The 24,357-nt window shown below is 33.5% G+C and overlaps 1 protein-coding gene across 1 annotated transcript in view; it reads left to right on the top strand.

Annotated features, from left to right (window-relative positions):
• CNTNAP4 (contactin associated protein family member 4) overlaps positions 1–24,357 on the top strand; it is a 199,688-nt gene that overhangs the window by 101,634 nt on the left and 73,697 nt on the right. The window contains exon 4 of the mRNA XM_064735502.1: positions 23,071–23,218. Within this exon, the coding sequence (XP_064591572.1) occupies positions 23,071–23,218 (148 nt within the window). The remainder of the gene's footprint in view (positions 1–23,070; positions 23,219–24,357) is intronic.

Below are 24,357 nucleotides of genomic sequence, written 5' to 3'. Positions count from 1 at the left end.
TTAAATTCAGACGCAGGTGTAATATCTCTATCTTGGTCAGGTGTTTCAAAGAGTGATGTCTTCAGCATATGAATTAATTGGGCTCCTGACAGTTACAATGATGACAATGACTTAAATGGTATGGAAATAATTTTAAATCTCTAAAAGCCACTTTTATCAAGTTATAGTTCATTTTTGTTGATTTACTTGAGTAGTGGTTCAAGATATTCCTCAGAGATGTGCTAGAAGCTGAGAATTCTGCAATAAAAATGATATACTGTGTAGCAACAACTATTCTTCAGCTGCAGTCAAGATGGAAACTGCTCTGCCCTGTATTTTATATTGTGTTTTCTCTTTGTGGCCTGCCTTTGATTTTGTTTGTGCTTTATATCATAGGATCGGTTTGTCCCTAGAATTCTATAGGGAAACCTCTGATACCTCTTGTTTATTTTCTCAGATCATATACTACACTATAGTGTGTATTCTAGGGAAAATTATTTGTAGTTTAAGGTTATTTTGTTAAAAACAGATGTTTGCAGTGCAAGCCTTGAATAAGATTCCATTAGAGAGCTCACAACTCTCTTACTATGAGTGTGGGATTGAAGAAAGATTTTCAGATAATCCTGTTTATTTCTGATAGGGAAAAAAAAGTAACTTTGCTACCTGAAAGTGTGCTTTCAGAACTGCTCTTTCAGGGTTTGTAGCATTCAGCATCAGAACAGATGTCACACGTTTGTAAAGCTATATGTATTATCCAGTAATAGAAACTTCTTTTTGCACTGGAAAAATACCAGTATTTCTGTGTCATTGCAAACGCGAAAAGCTAAGGCATTTGTAAGTAGTTTAATTTAATTCCTTTTGCCATAACAAAATAATCCTGAGATAACTGATTTTTCAGAGACAGTTTACATTCAGGTGAAAAAGATTATCTCTGATTCAACAGCATTAAAATCAAATTTCTAATCTATATAAATGTCTTTAAGAGAAAATATCAGCCACCATTTCCTTGTAAGCGTAATTTTTTAATTTTTGTTTTCCAATGTAAATGTCTGTGATATATATGGAATTGCAAGAACAGAATAATAATCAATAAGATGCAGTTGCTATCTGTACAGGCTTGAATTTTCTTCATGTTGTACCTTCAACTAACTGAGAGAAGTTAGCACTACAGTTGCATAAAACCAGCATTACTTGTGAATAGTAGACAAATTGTTGTGGCATATTGTGAATATATCTTAGATGAAGTACAGAGACTTCACTGTTTTAATTAAATAATCAATTTAAAAGGTTTATTCAGTTTTTTTAAAGTGTGTTGGTCTGCACTTAACTTGTGCTGCTAAACTCACTGCTCTCAAGAGAGATGATTAATCTTTCTGATGTTGGTAATGGCAAGTTTTACATCATAAAAGGAATTAAATCAGAAGTCTGTCGTTTCTGATAGGATGGCTGAGAATCTTCCTTTCTACCCAAACTGCAAAAATAACGTTCAGCAAGAATATGAAACAATGGTATGGTGTCTGCTCATCCTGCAGCACATTTTAAATTCTTATGTAGAAGGCATTTGTCATTCATAGTGTGAAGATTAGAGGTTTCATATGTTCTGTTTTCCTCATAATTACAATTTAGGTTACTTTGACCCACTTTATCTTTATGGAATATTGTTCTCTTGAAAAGTTCAAATTCCAAAATCGGCAGAAAATCTAGCTAGAGTACGTGCAATAGTATTTTTGATGTTGTGGTTTATTGATCAGTTTGAACCACAGCAATGTAAACACATGGACTCACAAAGCTACAAAAAAAAAAAAAAAACCACCACCACCACCACCAAAATTAACAGGTTTTGCATTAAAAAAATCCTCATCCAGTTAAAACATTTAAAAAACCCTAATGCGAAAAATTCATATTCCCTTACTTTTCAGGATTAGATTGATTTTTTTCAATAGATTCCTGAAATTATTTTGCAAAATATAAATGATCTTTTTTTTAAACTCAATATTGATTTTCATAAGCGTTACATCCCTTGATGGTTTTTTTTGTCTACTATCCTGTCTGAATTTCATTACAGGCAACATTATTTTCTGCCTGAAATTCATTACAACAGCTTGCACTGTTGCTTTACTCCATATATTCCAGTCCTTTGGAAAAACTACTTTTTAAAACTTAATTCAGTTATTTTTCCATGGTGAAGGTTGTTGACCACCAAAACAGGTCTGAGATATGTTAGAAATATAGCTGACATTGAAAACTCTTAGATCAATAATTAAATAAATAAATGTTAGAAATGGAGCTCTTAGCACTATCTCAGTGTTGCCTTTAAGACTATGGTCATATATATTAATGTATTTTTAAAGATTATTTTGAATAAATTATTAAAGATTCTAATTAAAAATTATCATAGTTTGTCTTTACTTCTTAAATTTAAAATACCCTCTTATGCATTCCTACCTCTGCCATTCCTGTTATATCATCATTTTTGGAATTCAGGTGTCATTCTCTTCTTATCTTTGTCTTCTCCATAACTATCTTCCTCCTGCATCTCCCTCAGAAATATCAAGCATACTGAAAAATCTGGCAATATAGCTGAGGAATTAATACTTTTCAGATTGCCTGTACAGTCTGTTTGTATTTCATAATGTCAAATAATTTTGACATAATGCCTCTTCAAAATATTTCCCAAAGGAACCCTGTAGATTCATCTATTCATGTTGCTCAGATTGTATTGTATCTGCATTTACTCCCAGAAACCTTTTTATTTGCAGTAGCACCTGATGAAAAAAAAAAATCAGAATTTATTCCCTTAATTCTGCACTGATAGGTTTCTCCCTGAGGTAGAGAAATGAAAATTTAGCAGCAAGTTATTCAGTAAGTAAATTAAACATGTGTCAACTTTATGGTAATAACATTTTAGAAAGTTGCCTCTTAGGGTATTTTTGAGCATGATGAGATTTGATATTTCTTAAAAGCCTGCTTGAGTGACATGAATCAAGTCAACATTAAAAACAAACAAACCAGCAAACCCAAACCCAAAAAGACTATAAAACAAACCAGCCAAAACAATAATGGAGCAACCACCGAAACCCAGTTTGAGGGCAGTGAAATTCTGCTGCTTTTTTTGTAGTGGAAGTCTGGATAGTTTTATGTGTTCTTTTCAATGTCTACAGACAATGTCTGGCAAGAAATATGGAAGTTAATATTTCCTCTTATTTAGAAATCAGGCATTTCAGAAAATAAATGCCATTAAAGAAATTTCACAGAATCACAGAACAATTTGAGTTGGAAGGGACGCTTAAGTATCATTAAGTCCAATTCCTGGCTCTGCCCAACACCATCCCCAGGAGTCGCAGCATGTGTCTCAGAAATTTAATTTAATGCTATTACAATTTCTTAATTCATTATCATGACTAAAAGACTATTCAGAGATTATGAAAAAAAAAATAGAATTATACTTCATCAACATTCTTGACAAAAATAAGTTAAAAGAAAACTTGAAATAATTTCATTGAGTTTTACTTTTTATTGTGGCTATAGATGAGAAACCTGTGATTTTCAGGTGTTTTTAAACAAGGACTTGAAAAGTATGGACCTGAAATTATGAGATAAAATTCTGGAATGAGGTGATGAAAACTGTTAAATCATTAGCAGTACTACTGGCAACATGGCACTGTAGTTATTTTTTACATTCATATACCTTTTTCTACATATAATACAATATTTTATAGAGTGTAAAACTGTATTTCCATTTATTATAAAATATGTTATTTATTTACATACAGAAGCATCCAATGGTTTATGTTGTAAGGGACTGTAAAAATCATCCAGTTCCATCACCCCTGCCATGGGCACGTTCACCCTCTGCTAGACCAGGCTGCCCACACAAGGATGGGCACATCCAGGGATGGGACATCCACAGCTTCTTGAGCAAACTGTTTCAGTGCCTCATCACCCTCAGTGTAAAAAATTATTTCCTAATGAATTCCTAATCTTAGTCTATCCTCTTTTAGTTGAAAGGCGTTCTGTCATAGCTTGTCACTTCATGCCCCTGTAAGCAGTCTGTCTCCATCTTTCTTGTAGGCCCCCTTTTACTGGAAGGCTGCTCTAAGGCCTCCCTGAAGGTTTGTGTTCTTCAGGCTGAGCTGCTCGGCTCTGTCAGCCTGTCTTCACAGGACAAGTGCTCCAGGCCTCAGGTATCTTCATGGTCCTCCTCTGCGCACAGGAGAGTCTAGCCTTAGATTTATATTGTGGGAACAATAAAAGATGGTGAAGATAAGATCTTGAAAAGCCCTATCAGGACCTCAATGTAAAGTTTCCATAATTTTTTTTTCATCCTGATTAAGTTCCCAGTTAATTTGCATTATTAAAAATGTCACCTGACATTGTTAGTGTAATATTATGCTGATTTGTGACCTTTTAGTTCTGAAGGGTAAACCCAAACAACCAAGCAATATGCGTAATTGTGTTGTATGTTACTTAGTTTTTGCTGTGTTTCTTTAATTTGGCCCATACAAATTCACAAAATTGCAAAAGAGGATAATGATTCTTGCTTCAGTGTTGATGTGAGAAAACTTGACTTCATAGTGAGGAAAAAGATCTGTATTGTCCTCGAGAACTTTTCTTCCCTCAGTGAGATGATAATTTTCAGCTTCTCCTTGTTGATTTGATATCAAGGAGGGCACCAGTAAGATGAAACTAGTAAAAGCAGATAAAATTGAAGAATTAAGTGAGTTGAATGTCATTATATTCTTTGTCATTATATTCTTCCATGATTTTATTTGGTCTTAGGGAATTCAGGTAGTAGCAGGCTGTAAGCAAAGTTCTATAAGTTTATATACAAGACAATAACTTTTGGATAAGCTAAAGTAATGAAAACAAACAGGTCTTCCTTAATTATCAGTACTGGTATTTTTTTCACACTGCTTAGGAAATACCATTTAGGGGAAATGTGTCTCTATTCTCCTGAGGTGCAAATACTTCACTGCAGATGCAGTGAAGATTTAGAGACTTACAAGATACTTATTGTGTCATAAATTATGTACAGTAGTTCAGTTATTTGCATTTTCTGAGAGTGCTGTGGCACAGTGTTGAAACCTGGAACCTGTACTGTGGAAGTTGAGGTGATAAAATAAACATACATATCAGGGAAAAATTGTTGACTAGCTAATACATTTTATGCATTTTTAATTATCATATATATTTTAAATTTTGAAATTAGATAATATCATTTCTTGATGTTCTATACCATCTATATATTAGTACATAAGCAAATAGAATCTAATTCTCTCTAATTTTTTCTTCCCTGTTTGTTAATGGCATTTGGGAATTGAAGCTAATGAAGTCCAAGTAAAATTGGATTAAAAATGCATTTTTATTTCCAAGAGTCTGGCTAATGAAATGATATCCTCATGATGCGCCCAAGCTGTTTAGTTTGTAACAGTCAGCATCATGTCATTAAAAAAAAAAAAAAAAAGGTCAAAACACCCCCCACCACCTGCATGTAATTATTCACATCATGTGATATCCATGATATTTCATCTCTCTTCCAGCATATTTTCTGCAATGTAAAGTGAAATTGCTCTGTTAACCTCTGATCTACTTCGGGTGGTGTCTGGAGAAATATCACCAGAGGTAGTGTCCCATATGAGTGACTTCATCAAGATATGATATACTTTGCATCTCGGAAGAATCAAACCATTAATAATCTGATATAAACAGAATGAGTGCTTAATTATGCTCTCTGATTGTCTCATTTCTTTTCTAACCTGTTGTAAAAGTGGGATAAGGGGAGAAAATAGAATTTTCCTAGAAACAGGGCCATGTGACAGATGTAACGATGCACAGCAAAATATTAAGACAGGTACTGGCAAAGCCCTGAGAAACCTTGTCTGTCCTAGTAGCTGACCTTCTTTTAAGCAAGAATTTGGAATATATTACTTTCCAACCCAAATTACCCTATGATTAAATGAAATAGTATTCTCTTGAAATATTTCTGAAGTTTAGGTTAGCAATTCACCTTCTCCTTTTTTTATATTGTATGTTTCTATACTTCTGTTTTGCAAAAGGGAATACTAGTTACACGATATGGAAGCAAATGAAAAACTATTAATGTTTTATTTCATTTTTGTAGAAGCAGGATGATTTTAACATTTGCAATTTGTTGAGCTCTCATAAAATTCCTATCCTCATCTACATACCCAATGCTGAATTATCACAGGTTCATATTCAAATCTGTGCAAATTAATAAAGATAGCATGCATCCATAAAATATGCACATATTTGAAAAGATTCCATCAGTGAAAATTACAAAGCTATACATATTTTCTTAAATATTCACTGTTTCCTGCCTTATTCTCACACAGACGTAGAAATATCAGCTCTTAATACTGTTTGACATTAGATGTGTGTAATTTTGAAAGTGTGTTCCTGACAACCATTCAGGTCTTGTTTTGTTTGTTTTTTATTAGACCAAACAATAATGTAACTTTGTATGTCAGAGGAAATTCACATTTTCTTTGAAGCAAACATACTATATTGATACTTCACCAAAGGCATCTCCTTACCAGAGGTAGGAAAAAATGTGTTGCAGTAACAAGTGCATAACTCAAAATGTATTAAACAATTAACATATTGGTTTATTCCATAGTCTTGTATATGACCTTGCTATTTAAAATTTTCTCTGATATGGTCCAAAATTTCTTCTTGCCTTCTTTTATTTAAAAAAAAATTAAGAGGAAAAAAAGGAAGAGTTAAAGAAAAATACTTCTCCCAGATGAAGTTATGACTTAGCTTTTGGCCTGGAGCATTTATGAGGCTTTCTAATATTTACATTTAAAGTACTGTAATTAAGCAGAAATACAAATATTCTGTCTTCATTGCTAACAAAATCTACATGGCAAAAAAATCCCCCAAATTACACCCCCAAAAAATCTGCCATCCTTTCATGTGAAATGAGCGACTTTGGGATGCTCCTTCCAAGATGACACCTGAAAACTCTGGAACATTTATAATTATCAACTTAATCTTCTGGAACAAAGATGAAAATAGAGTGTTAGAATTATTAAGAAATTTGTAGCAAATGAGACAGAAAAGCTTGTTATTCCACTGTGAATGTGTATTTGTTGTTGATATTTTCAGTGCTGATCTGATCATTCATTGCAAAATAATATAGCCGAACTGGAAAAGATTCAGAAAATTATGTTTTAAAATATTAAAAAGCAGACATCTGGCATGGAAGAAGTGACTGAATAGATTGGCATTCTTTGGCCTGGAAAATGAATATTGGGTGTGAATGTGACGGAAATCTGTAAGCACAGTGTTGTGAAGAAAAAGAAGGTCAGTTCTTCATTACCTCTACCAGTAGACCAGAGTGAAAATAACATACCCTGCTCATGACTCAACAGAACTCATCAGCTCATCCCTTTGGGGATCTTTTTTCTGAGTAGGCTGCTTAAACTGGCCCTTTAAAGATCAAATAAGGGATGGATCTTACACTGCAGCATGTCTGACTATTCCTTATTGATATTGCATTAAAAAAAGACTCCATTCATTACAGGAGTACCTTTAAGGCAAATGTAATGGTGAATATTGTCACTAAAATAAGCATATTTCATATCATACTTTATATATTTTCTAAAGCATCTTGTAAGTGCAAATAACTAGGGATGCTTGCTGTGATGAAATAAACATTCTATGTTTTATAATATTCCCAAATGCAGAAAATTTCACTTGTTCTTTCTAAGAATTAATTGTACCAGTGATTTGTATCATGTGGCAAACACATCCTTGATATTAAATTTGGGATGTTTGAATAATGGATAATCACACTGTGGTATTTTCTGTGGCTCTTATCTGTTTAGACAATATTTATCATAATGCTATTATAATTTGTTTGAGGACAGATTTTGTTGTTCATATGGAGTCTGCATTACCGTTTGGTTAATTAGTGTTGTGAGGAGTTGATATTACGTTTTCATTCCACTATGTTATCTCAGAAAACAAATGTTATTCAAGCCAAAAAATCCTACTTAGAAAATATCTAACATAGAATAGAAATTATTCTGTAGTAGTAAAGAATCTGTACCAGTTTTTATTTAGTAAGGCTAGAAGATCATAACCTTTAAAAGAAAGACGTGTATTTTTGTTAGATCCAGATGCTCTGTGCTGTTACTAGCTTCCATATAACAAAGAGCTAACATTAAAACCAAAAACTTGGGAAAAAAATCCTCTGTCAGAATTATTTTAGTGCAGGATATAATCTTTTGAACAACTGCAACCACTCCAATTCTATTTGTGGTGGTGAGCCTTAGGAACAAGAAGTACCTTGCCTCTGGCAATGTGGACAGGAGAAATTTAAAGTTTGAAAGATATTGTCATGAATGCCAGCAGGAGAAATCTGAACTCTTTAATGGTAGCTTCTGCAAGACTGAAAAATTTGTGTGGTCTCAGGTGCAGAAAAATATAAAAAGGTATATGTGAATATAGTGTACATAATATAAATAAATTGCATGGCAAAAATAATACTTGTTATTGAAGCCTGGACAAATTATTGATGAAAAATACTGTTTTACTTTGATTTAATAATAAATTTATCTCTTAATGATAAAAAGTTGAACTCACTAATGTGATTAAATTTTTTCTTAAGAATGGTTCAATCAAGCCCTCAAATTCATATAAAAAGAGATTTAATGTACAAAAAAAGGAAAATAATAATACCTCTCCTTACTGAAGGCTAAGCTAACTCATGATTTCAAATATATTTAAAATTGCCAGGAACAATATGAAACATGAATATTTTTAAGTTTGACTTTCCCTTAGTTTCCATTCTTTTGCATTCTAAGGTAGCTTATTTAAAATAAATTCTTAAGAAATAAATAAAAATACAAACGCAAATGCACTTGCAGTGTATTAATTGTTAAAAAATGAATTATTTTTAGTTTGTTTATAGCACGTGCTTTCTTTCCTTTCAGAAATAATAAAAATACATATAGTTAGTAAACTGACTTTTAAAATAAGAAATAAAGAAAGAATTATAAAAAATACCCAGAGGAGAAAAAAAGAACAAAAAAACAACAGAAAAACAAATCTCTAAAAGCACAAACAAACTTTCTGAAAATAGGAAGATGGGAAATAATTAAGACTGCCAAATTCTAGTTTGTTGAAGCGAAACAGTAAGAAAGAGCTAAGTTCTTAATTGGATTAAGTATCCATAGCTAATTTTCTGACAAACAGATTTTACTTAAGGAGGGCTTGAGTGGTTGATTCATCATGCATGCATTCTTCAGTCTAAATAAAGCACACTGCAATTATTCTAACTTGCATTATTGGTTTGTTACGGCAGATTTTCCACATACTTGGTTCTTTCATCTGACATGTTTTTCTTTCTATTTTTCTAATTTCTCTAATAAAAAAATTAAACTTTATTACTTCAATTGAAAATACTCTCCTCAATGGAATAATTTTGAAATGCTGTCTTAGTCTTTTGTTCACATGAGATCAGATCTTTGCTTTGTTAAAAACGCAGTCAGTTTTGGTGATATCAGTGGAATTATGAAGCAGTATTTTAGCTGAGCAAAAGTGTTTTCTTAGACATGTTTTAAAATAATAAATATTCTGAATTTATCAAGTAGTTTTTTTTTCTTGTGTTTTTTCTGCTTTTTCACACTGTGTTGAATATACCATTGAAAAAGTCTTACACTTACCATGTTTTCTGTCATTGTTGAAGACTATAATTAGTTTTCATTCTTGGTTTTGATCATCCTGGGAAGGTTAGTTTTAGCATGGAGGGAATGTCTCTAATACCGTCCTAATTTAGGATTTTCTGAAGCAGTGAGTCAATTCTAACAGATTTTTGGTGGCATGGATTGAAATTCACTTCATAACAGCCTGTATTGAAAATTCCCTGTATTTTCAATAATAGAAGTAATAATAGGACTTGAAGGTCATATTTGAGGTACAATTTACTTGTGTAGGGCAAGTTTTTTGTCTGGGTATGTGTGTAGCTTGTAGATCCCACACTCAAGCCTTCTTACCAAGGTGAAGAGGAGCAGCATGATGGCAAAGCTCATATGGCAGGGAGCAAATCTCTGGCAGCATGAGAGTGGATGTATTGCAAGGGTTACAGAGTAAAAGGGCACGTGAAAGCACCCTGATGTGGCCAGGAAAGGGCAGCTGGTTGTACAACTGCAGTGTCCTCCCGCAGTGGGACACAGACTGCCATCCTAGCTGAAGATGTATTCATATGATTTAGGGTACCCAGCAAGGATCTCTGCTCAAAGCCTTGAGATCTGTTAAAATGCATACACAGCTCTGATTGGTTTTTCTGTTAATTTAGTTTTGCTGAGCTGGAGCTGGATATCTCTTTCTTGGACCACAATTAGAGAAAACTACAGAATTCTCTGTGTTCAAGGTAATCTTCAGATTTATAATGCTGGTTGTAGGCTTAGCTTAGTGATTAGAAAGTTATGACTGGGACAAAATAGAGATTGATGGTTCTCTTTTTATTGCGGTCACTGACATCTGTCAAAGACCTCAGAACAAGTTCGGGCAGGTAATTTACCCCTTTGTGAGCATGATAAAAACTATGCTGTAAAACCATGGAATAGTCTAGAACTAGAATTGAAAGTTTCTCCTCAATCTGGTAAGGTGCAGAAAGCAGCAAGGATATAAGCTGCCAAGATACTTTTTAGGAGGTCTTGGTCAAAAAAAGAGCCTGGAAGAAAAGGAAGATTTAAAAGTTAGGTAGCAGCCTTGTCCTCTGTTTCTGTAAAGAGCAATAGCTCTTTGCTTGATATAGAAGGGTCTGTTCCCAGAAGAAAATATGCTAAAAAAGCCTTTCTTTAGTTTTGTGTTTCTAAAGTAAACATATAGTAGACAACACAGCAGCAGCTTACTTCAGTTGTGCAAGGAGAAAAGCTACAAAAGTCATGAAAGATTACTACAAAATTAAGTAAGATTGAATTATATATTTTTTTAATAATTATTGATAAAGATGTTCTGAATCTTCTGCATAGTAGGTCTAAGTGGGGATTTCAACTCCAAACGTAGTGTCAAGCATTCAGTATTTTGAACTGAGTGCTAAGAGTGACCTAGGCTGGATTACAATATCCTTTCCAAGTCAATGGATATTTTCAATGATTAACAACTATATACTTTCATTTGTTAGAATAATTTTGCCCTTTTTTTTGGTACTCCTGAGTCTCTGATGTGTTGCACAAATAGGTGTAGACTAGGACAGACCCCCGTTGTAGAATTTTCCATCTTGATCTTTAGCAGCTAAAAGCTGTTGAAGCCACCTCAGACTTTAGAAGCAATTGTCAAATAGAAAGACTTGATTTATCCATCTAACACAATGGATGAATAATTATTTTTGTCTAGTAGGGTTACAGGAAGGGAAGCCAGGTAAACAAGTGGGGATCATGGTTAATTACTTCTCTGCTGGATTTTTCTTTTTCTCTGTTAGAATACAGGTAAATTTGTAAATTCAGTCTGAAAGAGATGGTCTTTTTTATTATTTATCACTGTCAAAATATCTAGTCATGCCAACAACATAAAAATACAACACAGAGAATCACAGATGGTTCATGTTACAAGACCAACTTTCATAGTCTTCATCTATAAAGAGCAAAAATCTGCAGAATAATGCCTGTAAGTTTGTGTTTCATATTTATTCATTTATCAGCTTCAATCATTCCGGATCCTAATTATGGTCCTAGAATTTATTATCTGTGGCAGAATAATTTTCTCCTCAATTTATTTTCAATGCATTCTGCATCTTTGGCAAGATGACTCTTGCTCTACAGTCCTATGTATGTAAATAGCTGATCGCTACACAGACTACCAACTTCTGGAATTGCCATCTTTGTATGAGAGATGGTAATTTAAATCTGTTCTTTACCAGCTAACAAGTAAAGACCAGGTACACTGGCAGTGAACATTACCACGTGCCTTTTTAAGTATGGCAGAGGTGAAGTTTTGTGCATTCCTAGTGACTGCTGTCCTCATAAGAGTCCCCTTAGGACAGACTTCACACAGAGGTAATATGACAGATAAATATTCGCACAGAATTAATAAGAAACTAACTGAGCATATATACTAAAAGCAGAGTCTGAGAAGTCTGAAGGGATGGTTTTGGTTGAGTTTTTTAAAATTTTTTTCTGATTTTGAGTTTCAGTTAATAGTACTTTAGAATAAAAAAATTTAGTATATTCAACATATCTTAAGGAACCCCATGTTTTAATCTATCATAAGTAGCTTAAAGTTGCAAAAGTATTAAAATAATAACTTTTTTTTAAGAATTACATGAAGAGATTATGTAATGCATCACAAATTAGTGTTTGTGATAGTCCATGATTGTATTGTGTGTTTCTTGTTATTGGGTTTTTAAAATGTGTATTTATTTCAAACGTTTGTGAAGAATTTTTTGTATTATAAATACATCTGCAAAGCAGTGTCATACTCTTTATAAATACTTACAAAGCTTCTTATTTTGTGGTTTGAAAAATTAAGATAACAAAGTGTGACATTTATTAATATTTTAAATACAATGTGAATGACATTTTCATTTTGAAATTATTAGAAATCTTTTACTCACTCTGTGTTATATGAAGATAATTTGAAATATTGTTAGGCAGTTGAAGAATGACTTCCATTTTCTGACAGATCTAAAAATATTTACAAATGATACCATATTGAATTTTCTTGTCCTTCTCCTGTGTCATTTTGAAATTATTTCTGATGCCTAGGTGATAATTTGCCTAACAGAAGCAGTCTTCTTTTACAATGATCCCAATCATTGATTCATTCAATGACAACAAAGGTTTTTGGGAGCAAACAATTCCTTGTTTAAAAGAGAAGGTGGCTTTTACAAAGTGCAGATTATATGACAGTGATTTAATTCATAGCTTTTAACATAGATTAAAAAAAACCCAAAACTTGTGTATCTGTCATGAAGTATGAACTTGCCAACTTTTAAAACAAATTAGATTGCAAGAATTAGAAACTTGAGAACGGTCTTTAGAATGAGTGTGTTGATTTCTGTGAGCACTTCCTACTACATTGAGTGGATCACTCAGTATCAGATGGAGGGACCACATGAACTGATGAAGTGTTTCACCTCCTTCCTTTCCCCAAATATTTATCTGCCCCTACTAGTTGTAAAAGACACTGGTGAATTACTCTGTAATTGTTCAGTTAATCATATTGTATTGTTATCTAGAAATTTGTTTTTGGCCTTTGCTCTCTGGGTTCTCCAAGGAAATCACTCTCGTTGAATTGTGATCAGGTAACTTTGTGCTTGATCTTTATCTTAATTTATTTTTTTCCAGATTTTGGCCTGCCTTAAGAAATATAATGGAGTTTCTACTGTAACACACACACACTGAAATACACTTATCAAAAGGAAGGAATAAGTTCTCCTGTGTGGTGACAAAATGTGTTTTAAACTGGCTGCAGTAGAGTGCCCCCCTGGTCAGATATCAGCTCTTATTATTTCTTTTTGCTTTCTTATTATTTCTTTTTTCTTTTTATATATAAAATACCTGAAGTCCTTTCTGTCCTTAACAATGAATTGTGAACTGTGCACACTTAAATGTTGGTTGCAAATGAAGGAGAAAACAGTCCTCAGTAGAATTACCTTTGTCTGATTGCAATCTGTATTTGTAAAGTGGAGTAAGAACAATTTTACTAGTATGCATCTCTGCAAATTCACCTGTCCCTAATTCAACTGGGGGAATAGCATTGAGACAGATTTTAGTGTTTGTTACAAGCATCACATGATATTTTCTTTTTTTCCCCCAAGAAATCCTGCAGGAGACTAAAAAAAAAAAAAAGGTAAAAAGTTAAAGACAAACCCAATACTAGAGTTCAAATTTAGATATACCTTTGAATTCCTTCAGGTTCTCAGTTAGATTTCAGTTTGAATGTTTTTCAAAAGCATTTCAGAATCAGTTCATCTGTTCAGATGCAGTTTTTTCAAGGTGTAAGAGGATAATTCTCCATTTTCTTCTGCCTTGCACTTTGCTTTTTTCCAGATGCACCAAGTAGGTAGTGATGACTTGCAAACTAAAAATATCCACTTGAAATAGCTTGATTTTAAAGCATTCTGCAGCATCAGTGTGCACCAAAGGCAGTTAAAAGATGTTACAACGTAAGCAAGATCTTTAGGTTGAAATATTCCAAAAAACCTAAAGCAGTAAACATTAATCTATCACACTCCTTCCTACAGGTTACTGCAAGTTTCTATAGATTAAAAGTCATCTAAAAGTTTGTTTGAAATTACTTCCCATTTCAGAAACATTTAATCAAAGAACTAGCATTCTTGTATTCAAGATTCTTGTAAAAGAAAATAGCATTTTATGGAGCTCCAAGTTCCACAAGCAATGTCTACATGAAAGAAAAATTCTTACTATTTACTTATTTTCTTTTCCTACTGTACAGAAAGGCATGATGGGCTATCCATCCACTATTTTGATTTACAAAATGGACTTTGGACCATCTTCATTCCACTCTGGACTGTTACTTTTTCTCTTAGAAAAGCCGTTCCCACATGGTCTCTTTTGAGTATCAAAGCTAATTGAATAAAAATTAATTTCCAGACTACTCTTGAGCTGGGAATAATTTAGTTTGAGAGAAATGACCACCCATGTACCTGTACTCATCATAATTTCGAGTGGCATGCACAAATGACTTTCACTGTCTCTCATCCTTCAAGCATTTCATAAGTGTTAGACATAAATTCAGTGTTCTGGAAATGATGGTATTAGAAGCTGGCAACACTTTTACTTCATGAGAGTTGTGTGGCTTCATTTTTGTCTCACAAGCTTGTTGCTGGTATGAGAGCCTCCTTCTAGGGATACCAAGTGAAAAACAAAATTTCTTGAAATTCTTTTATTTAAGATGAATTCTTTTTAGTATAAAGAAACAATCTTCATATGCATATTCAATACCACTTTATCGAGAAAGCAGTTAGTTATTTTAAGGAAAGGGTTGATTGTCTTGCAGTGATGTCGTGGTTGGTGTCTTGGTGTATGGACTGAATAATCTATGTGAGCTTCAACCCATTTTCTTTGGTCTGTACTTTAGCTTTAACCCAGAGTGATAGTTGTACACATAGAGGTGCAACTAAATGTTTGCTCTGTTTACATGAACTGAAGAAATTAGCATCACAAATAACCAGTATTATTCTCATATATTCAGTCATGAAGTCGTCTTCTCCTCTGAAGAAACAGAGTTAGGGTTCATGATGTCATGTGCAGTAAGTGAAATTTATTCCCATTTATTCCATGTAGTCTGATTTCTGACTATTAGAGTTGAAAAACCTTAAAAGACCTTAAATATTTGAAATTCAGTGCTGTTTTCACCCTGTTGTATCCTTAAGATATATACTTTTGGGTTTTTACTTCTGGTTTATGCATTTCTCTCATGCTATAACAGCCTTAGCGTGGAGCTAGATCCCAGTGATATATGCAGTAACACTAGGGACTCTGAAGTAAGCATTAGGGACTCTCTCTATGTCTGAGGTAAATCAATATTAGTAACTTGGATTTGTGTTTTTAAACTTGGGATACAGGAGTTGGGACAGCTGAAGTCAAAACATTGTCAGTTCCTGATAAATTTTTGGGGTTTTTTCCCTCTGCCTTTTTACTTTAGTGAAATGAGAAGATGAAGTAAAATATGCTGTGGAGGAGATGGGATAAGAGTAAAGGAGCCTGATCATTTTAGGTTTCACATAGAAAGTGATGGATCAGAATTACTGTTAGTACTGCATTGGTACAGGTGCTTTCCTTTTGCTTTCCACCAGATAGCCCTATCGGTGGAAGAAAGCTGCTGACATCACTGATGTGTCTTCAGGCTGCAAACCATGTGTCAGGTTTTCCCTGTGAGCCATGGAGTTATTGAAATTTGTACCTGGAAAGAGACTTTGTCACCTAAAGTTGTCCTCTCCAGTCTCTCTTTGAGGATTAACTTAATGTTGTTTCCGCAAAGTTTTTCTGTATTCCTTTCTTCTGTGGAGGCACCTGTGCCAATCTGCTTGCCTTGTCCTGTAGCTGATGGGCACCACCGTATCAGTCACTTCTTTCCCTCCCACAAAGGTACCCATTCGCTGAGGGTTGAAGGTGTGTCCATTCTGTTGGCTGCCCATCATGTGTTCTCTCGTTGCATGCCAAATTTGCTGGTTACTGGTATTTTCTAGTCATTAATTTCTGTTTAAATGCATAGCAGTACCGGGAAGAATGAACTGCAGTTAGTTTGTTGCTTAGGTTATCCAAATACCTGAAGTCTGTGTTAGAAATGAATTCTCCATATGACAAATAACTAGGAAGTTGATTTTATTATATTCAGTGTGGCTTTTAAGACACATCTCCTGGGCTCAAAGAGAGCACTCTAGTAAATATTCCTAAGTGATCTAGTAGTATGTTTACAGTGCAGACTTTGCTCTCTGCATTACATTTCTGAGGCATCAGACGCCTACTAGAGCAATAGGCTCCACCATGCATGCTGATGTTTCTGAAAAACTGAAGGTCTACTTTTGTATTCTAAATGTTCTTAACAGGAAATACTTCCCACATATTTTTACTAGTTCCTGATAACTACTGAATGCAACCCTAATATACATTTGCTGAACGCTTTTGCACAGAATTAGAATTAGTATACAGAATGTTCTTACAGCCTTATTGTTATCATCATGTCCAAAACATTTAATCTCAGTGAGTTTTTTTAGCTTTTCATTTCATAGTATCTTTTTTTCAGAGTAAAGCTAAAAATAAGGAAGTTGGTTGCTTTTGAAAGGTATTCTAAGTATCAGAATGGCAAGACCTATATGAAAAGAAAAGTGAAATTTTGCCACTAAAGTTTTTGGTGAAATGGCTGAGGTATTTGACTAATGTTGTAGCAACCTAAGAAACAGATTGTCATGTTACCTTGATGTTATGCATTAGTCTAAATCCATAAAGATGAGTTGAAAAAGAATTCATTTACAGAAATTTCTTTTAAGGTAGAAATCATGAGACATCATGTATGAAAAGCCACAGAAATAATTTAGTTGGAAAGCTTATTATTGAACTATTTTATTTTTTATGATCCTTAGAACATAAGAGTATTTGCTGTGCCATTTCTATGTTACAGTTATTAAGGTTTCTTTCCTTTCTTTCTGATAATTAATTTCATTTCAAAGCAAGGTGTGAAATTTTATAAAAAGAAAATTTATAATATAGTATTAATAAAATGTTTGCTTGGGATTTCTTTTTTTATATTGCTTTGAGCAAACAGAATTCCCTCGTGCTGTTTTGACATTTCAGTGGATTTCATACCCAGCTGTTGCACTAAAGGTATTGTAGTTACAAATTACCTGGATTACCTTTCTGGTAAATTCTGGGTTATGTCATGTATTATAGAAGTACAATAATGAATTGTGATTCCTACATAAATTTCATTCAATCAGAACTGTACCACCTGCACAATTTTTTTTTATTTTCAATTTTTAACAGGCAAATATGTGAATAAACAGTTTAAATATGTTGTTGCCCATTTGAAAATATTTGATAACACTTATGGAGTTAATTATTTCTAAGTGTATAAATTCAATTTTGTACTCCAGATTAAAGAAACTAGTAAAAACATTTGTTTACCCAGAAGAAGAGTAGTGATTAAACTTCAAATTGATTTGAAAGTGAAAGGATAGTTGCACTTTAGCCCGGATTCAAAATACAATGTATTCGTATTGTACAGATTTTTTCAAATGGATTTATTAAAAAACAAGGGGGGAAAAAAGTTAAAATGAAACTACCAAAACTTCTTTGGTTGCTACCTTCTGAGATCATCACAGCTACCTTTGGAATATCAGAATCTAAATTCATTGACTACAGATCCATATTATAAGAAGCATATCTATATTCATTTCAAATAAAGAGTTAGCTAATCTTCATGCATTGTTAAAGAGTGTGTAAAATTCCAGTAATACTTTTATGAAACAGATTCGTATTTTCAGTTTTCAGGAATATTTCTGAGGTCCATGTAATTAGGTTTTAATAGATAAAACATAGTAGATTCATACTCTATATTGGGATTTTATAAGGAAAAATTACTATGATAATTTTTAAAGGGCAATGTTGTGCCTAGTTGTGTCAATACAAGAGCTCCCTCTGATGGTGACAAGTTACTTCACATAACATTTTTTACTACATCTGAATGATGAAATAAGGTAGATGGAAGAATTCAAAATGCCTGTTGCGGCTGGTGGCTTAAACATATATATTTTTAATTTTAATATTTGTTTTATTTATTAGTCCCCATACCATGTCATTTGGAAAATTGAGTCCCTTTTCATTTCAGGTATATTGAACATAAAAGGAATAAAGAATGAGAAAGAAAACAGAATTTATTAAGCCCATTTCAAAATGAGCATGGCTGACTGTTGATAAAACTCTTCTGACTAACAGAAGCTGTTCAAGGGCCTTAGATTCATGCATTTTGTGCACCCCTGCAATGTTATATCCAACTGCTACTATTGTAAGGAGAGAAAACCTCACAATCTTTTTCTATTAGCTTAATTTTAGATATTGAACTCTCCCTCTTCTATATTAATATGAAAGCAAATTGTTTCACTTGTTGTCTCAAAAAAACCAAAATCCAAAACAACAACAACAAAAAAGAACCCACCCTCCAAAAAAAAAAAACTCTAACAAAACAGAAGGACAGAAGTAATATCTGGAGTCCATTTAAAAATGCCAGATGTCACCTTTGATAAATTAACTGATAAGTGTGGTCTCATCCTCTCTTCATCTCTTAGTTCCTGAGCTATTATGGAACTTACGTAAAGTTTGCTAATATTCCACTCACATTGTGAAAGACCAAAAGAAAGGGGAAGAACCATGACAGTGAATAAAACACTCACCATAAGTAAAGAAATAAGAGAAAGAGATAGACTGAAAGAGTATTTGTATAATTTACCCCACTACCCTGTCTCTGAGTGACAGTGATGGAAAGCTTTAAGTACAGGAATAGGGATTTAGGTGGTACAAGCAGTGAACATTGACTGGAACAACAATTTATGATCGTTTTCTGCTAAGTTTTTTTTCTGTCTGGTCTATATTAATCAGGTTGTCATTAATATGTGCTGTCCTTTCTTTACAAAAGACATTATGAACACTCAGATTTATGAGTATGTGTAACTGCTGTGTGTATCAACTTAAGATAACACTACTATATTTCAACTGTGTCTTCAAACAATTAAAGATCTAGTGAAAGGTATAGTAAATAACTGATGGCACAGAGCTTCTCAGTATAATATCACTTTTATTATTTTATATGAAACATATCAGCTAGCTTTTTCATATATCATTTATAACCAACAAAGTCTTAAAAATCTGTTAATTTAACATTTGTGATCATTTTGTCCTAGGCCTATAATTGTAATGCAGACATCTAAGAAAGGAGGCAATTGTCTGTTACAGTGTTCTCTGGTCAGAGTGAAGGACTTTCACATTTTTTCACTTTAACTGAAGAGTTCATAGTTGTTGACTTTGGGGAGCCACTTCAATAGACTAACAGTAACTCACCTCAGTGGTAATAGGATGAGAAGGATGAGTCCAAGTGTTTGGATTCTAGTTCAGAAAACCTGTCAGTTGATGTGTACTTGTACTGTGTACTAGGTTATCTGGAATAGGTACTCCTTTTTTTTACTGAGATATAAATAATTTGAACTGTAATATAAACCTGGGTTTAGACGTATTGGGAGAAAATGGGAGAGATTAATTAATCCTACAACATTTTTAAAGGCAGTAGTTTATACAAAAAGTTCCAAGTTACTTCATGCTGATTTTTTCTGTGGCTGGTACTAGAATTTATAAACCACATGGTGAAGTTAGACCCATCCTGAGGTACACTAGTACCACAACTTCTCTTCCAATGAAGTCATTCAGATTTGGTCCTATTCTAGTACTTGTTATTAATCACTACATGGGGCTTTGCAGCCAAGTATACCTATATTTATTTATATATGTACATTTTTTAAAATAATATTTGTAATAAATATATTCACAGCAATGGGTACACAACATGTAAAAGCTTTGTGCATATTATTTAGTATTATTTTTTACAGCGTCCATTTAGTATATTATACAGTAAAGTTGTATTTGTAAATAAGGGTCATGTCCTCTAGATTATCTGAATTGTGGGTCCTACACAGTTTGATTTCTGGGAGAATTTTTGATTGGTGGGAAAGTTTTAAACAGGATGCCTATATTATCCCTGGTCAACACCCTTTCTACATAGAGGATGGACAGAGAAACCAAGGAGCTTTTTCCCTTGTCTTGATGCAAGCTTGCCTTCACAATCACTCTGAGCTTGCCAATGCCCTCCTATGGACAGGACTTAGATCTACCACTCCAGAGTGCGTCTCTGATTTCTGACACCATAATGAACTGAATAATTCTGTCTTCAAAGCAGGGTTAAAGTAGCTTGAGATAAAGAAGTTACTGGGTTAGAAACTGAGTAGGACGGTTAAACTCTCCAAGTCTGAGAGCAGTTCAGGCTCCCAGTTCAGGCTTCAGTACAGCCCAGAATGCTTCTACTTCATGCAATGAATTATATTGTGGAGTGTCACCTACCTAGATATCTCTGCTGCTAAGTGGCCCTGTTACTGTTTACAGCTAAACTGCAATATAGTATTTCAGTGTTTCAAAAACTGCATTTTTTAAGGAAGATGGTATGTTTTCAGGCTATTTGGAATCAGTATAATATGTAGTTGATGTAAATGTGATGACCCTATTAATATTTATGCAAACATTTTAAACAGTGTTTATTAGGTGCAATTATTAGGTGTGTTATTCTTATTAATAGAGGTGTGCTATTCCTATTAAAAGATGCCACATGGCATCTTTTTAACCATTAGATATCTGTGTAGGTTGTGAGGATAATCTAAAGTAATGGCATGTTCCCTATACATAGTTTGGCATAAGAGTGAAGTGGTCTGAACAGTCTAAAGAAGAGGGGTAGAATGAAAGACGCTCATTATGTGGTTATAAATTCTATGTTTTAACGATTTCTGGATTGGACCATGAAACAGTAGTTGTGTTCTACTGTAAAGACAGGACTGTCTGAAACGTTGTATATGGTTCTCCTCTAAAAAGCTTACAGGATACTTTCATAGGTTTCAGGTGCACCTTTAATACTGTAACCTAGAGAAAAAGCATTCTGATTTTGTCCTCTCTTTTTTTGAAGGGGTCTTGGACTGAAAAAAAATCAAAATACTTATTTTAACCTTTAGACTGTTTAAAACAAGAAATAAAGACCCATTTAGTACTCAGCACAATTGATACACTGCAAAACGTGGTTTTCCCAGATAAAAGCCTTGTAAAATTACATTAAAAATTCTGTTTTCTAAACTAGCCATTCTGAATGGTGTTAAAGAAGTAGCCTGAAGTAATTTTAGGTTATTGTTGAAGCCAAAACCCAAATTTTGAATTAAAAAAACTACAGCCTAAATATACCCTACAGCAAAAATATTGAGCCACATACAGTCTGTTTTCAAAACTCAAAATAATTTTTATGAGGTGGCTGCTCTCCAAAAGCAATTTTGCAAAAATTTAAATCTTAACTGAACACTTCATTTGCTCGCAGTGCTTAAACTTCTGGGGCCTGTTTCTGGTTCAGTCAACAAACTAATTGGTACTTTCATGGGCAGTTATATTTGTTACAGACTGCAAATAGGATTTGAAGGGACAAGAGGTCTGGAAGGGTCTCACCCTCCAAATAGTAGATTTCCTTTGATTTTTGTTATATTTCCACCTTTAGGTATTGTTTTAATGCAATTACGAAGCATGAAGCTAAAAATGGATATTCAAAGTCACTAACTCTCATTGCTCATTGCTAGCCTGATAAGTTAGCTAAAATAAGCCAATTTGCTAACTGTTTTCATTTTCATTTTCATTGGTTGGTTTGGTTTTGGGTCTTTTTATATAATTTCCTTTTTTTCCCATTGAAAGTTTAGTGATTAGAATTTACTGAAATTTCACTACTGCAGGAGAGAGAAGGTGCACCAATCTGTGTATAGAAAGATAAATAATGAATGCAGTGAAGCTCATCTTTGTTTCTAAAACTTATGGAAAGAGAAGCTGCATACCTAAAGATGTTGGTTGCTATGTACTTCTCCAGCTGCAACATCTGTGGCTTATAGCTATGGCAACAGCACTGTTCATACAGCCAGAAAGGTATAATCTTTTAAATACGGCTCATCTAAATATTTCAGAGAGCCATCAGATATTTGGATTCAAAATGTCTGAACAAATTCTTCATGCTTCACATACCATAAACAGGTAATGACAAAAAACCACCACACAACCCAGAGAAAGCAGAAAATATTCTCCAGTTTTTAGAATGCTATAGCTTATTATTACAGATTTTTAAAAATTTCTTCTTTAAATTTATATGTATTTCTGGGGTTTTTTATGTAAGAGAATGGGAAAGTAGTTTTATCAGTTAAATACTGCAAAAAAAGTTTATTTTTTTTTCTTGCACCTTGTTAAAAAAACTGAAATAAAGATTCTTCTTTTTTAACAGGACACTGAAACACATCCTTTTTACAATTTGGATTCTTTAGTTGGAAACAAGTCTTTTATTACCATGATCTGTCAATATAAGACCATTTTCAAAACAGCATGCTATGCATTTAAAACATAGGCTTGCAATGAAATCCATTTAGCCTTTCAGTGGAAGGAGTTTGTAGGCATCACTCAGTTTTCTTATGCTAAAGTGTTCGATAGAGCCATGCACTGAAATGTGAGGATATTCCATGTGTTTTTTGACAGGAAAGTTTGGGTTAGCAGGGTTCATTCACTGAAATTTTAGAAGCTGTTAAATACTTTGCTGCATGGAGCATCAGCCCTAAATACACAGATGAGTTAACACCTTATCCAAAGGAATCATCAATATTGAAACGTCCTGATGTTCCTGTAAAATTCACTGACAATTTCATTTTATTCCTGTGCTTGACTGTTTGCCAGATGAAATGGAGGTAAAATATATAAAATTAAAAGATCAGTGATACTTCCATATATTTCTGTATTCAATGTGGATGTGGCTGATTCCTTTTTCATTTTCTAGGCGTTTTCTGGAAACACGAATGCAGATAGTGTCGTGTACTATAAGCTTCAGCATTCTATTAAAGCAAGATTCCTCCGTTTTGTGCCTTTGGACTGGAACCCAAATGGCAGGATTGGAATGCGCATTGAAGTGTACGGATGCACATATAGTAAGTCTGTTTCTGTGTCAGCTAAATGAAATTAATCTTCATCAGTGTCTTTGGCTGCCTAAATTGCATTTGAAAGTAGATTTCTAAGGCTGAATTTAATCTCAAATAAAACTGAATTAATAAGTTTATGTGCATACTACATTATTTCTACATAAGCTGTCAATATGTGATGCTTATTTTCCTGTACTTTCTGTATTGGAATGAATGGTATGGACAAAATCCAATTCCTGATTTTATGCAAACTGTTCCTTTTTTTTTGTAATAGTTGTAAAATGCTTGCTATCTAGCTGAAGGCCAAATTATGCTAAATGTTTACCTCTTTAGTTTTAAATTTAGTTTTAAATCTATATGGTCTAGATCTTGAAAGAGTAAGAGTACAACTAGATAGATCCACAAATGAAAAATTGAAGGACACTTCAGAGTTTTTTATGTATTTATATTTTATGTATTTAGAATAGTTTTTGTGCCTTCAGTAACTGACATAAGCCTTTGAAAGTAAATTGTGTAAGTGTCGTGGTTTTATTGATTGTCTGGACAGTGTAAATATTCCTGACATCTTCCTTTTGCAGTTTTTCATCCATGGATTTTTTTTAAAAAATTCCTCTATGTAAGTTTTTTACTGTTTTTTATTCTTCACATCTTTTCTTCATGATGGAAATAGAATTTATTTTAGCAACCTCTTTAACTGCTTTTTGTGCATACTTTTATCTTTTGTTCTTTTTTTTTTGTTTGTTTCAGGGTTCTTTTTCAACTTCCTTATTTAAGTTATATTTTGTGCGGTTGATTTCTTTTGGATGGTCTCCATATAACTGTTTTCTATTGCCATGCATTTTTATTTGACTTTACGTGCATATCAGGAAAACATTTCTCTGGCCTTTCTGCCTTAAACTTGAATTTTTAAAATTGGTAAAAGGTAATGAACAAAGAATATTGAAAATTTAAACCTGGATGCAGGAGATTAGGTCACCTCAGAAATCAGGTAAACCTCCTCATCCCAGAAAACAAACATCTCATACCAGAGGAAGAGACTGAAAGGCTCACACAAAATTCCTCAGTGACAGCTGCCTTGAGACTGGGAACATGACTTATGATTCTTAGAACAATCTGAGAAAATGGCCTTGAAAATTGAGTAACTGAGA

Source organism: Zonotrichia leucophrys, chromosome Z (assembly GCF_028769735.1).
Source record: "Zonotrichia leucophrys gambelii isolate GWCS_2022_RI chromosome Z, RI_Zleu_2.0, whole genome shotgun sequence".
Classification (NCBI taxonomy): Eukaryota; Metazoa; Chordata; class Aves; order Passeriformes; family Passerellidae; genus Zonotrichia; species Zonotrichia leucophrys.
Note: the sequence above shows the minus strand (reverse complement) of the source record. Positions and strands in the feature narration are given on the sequence as shown.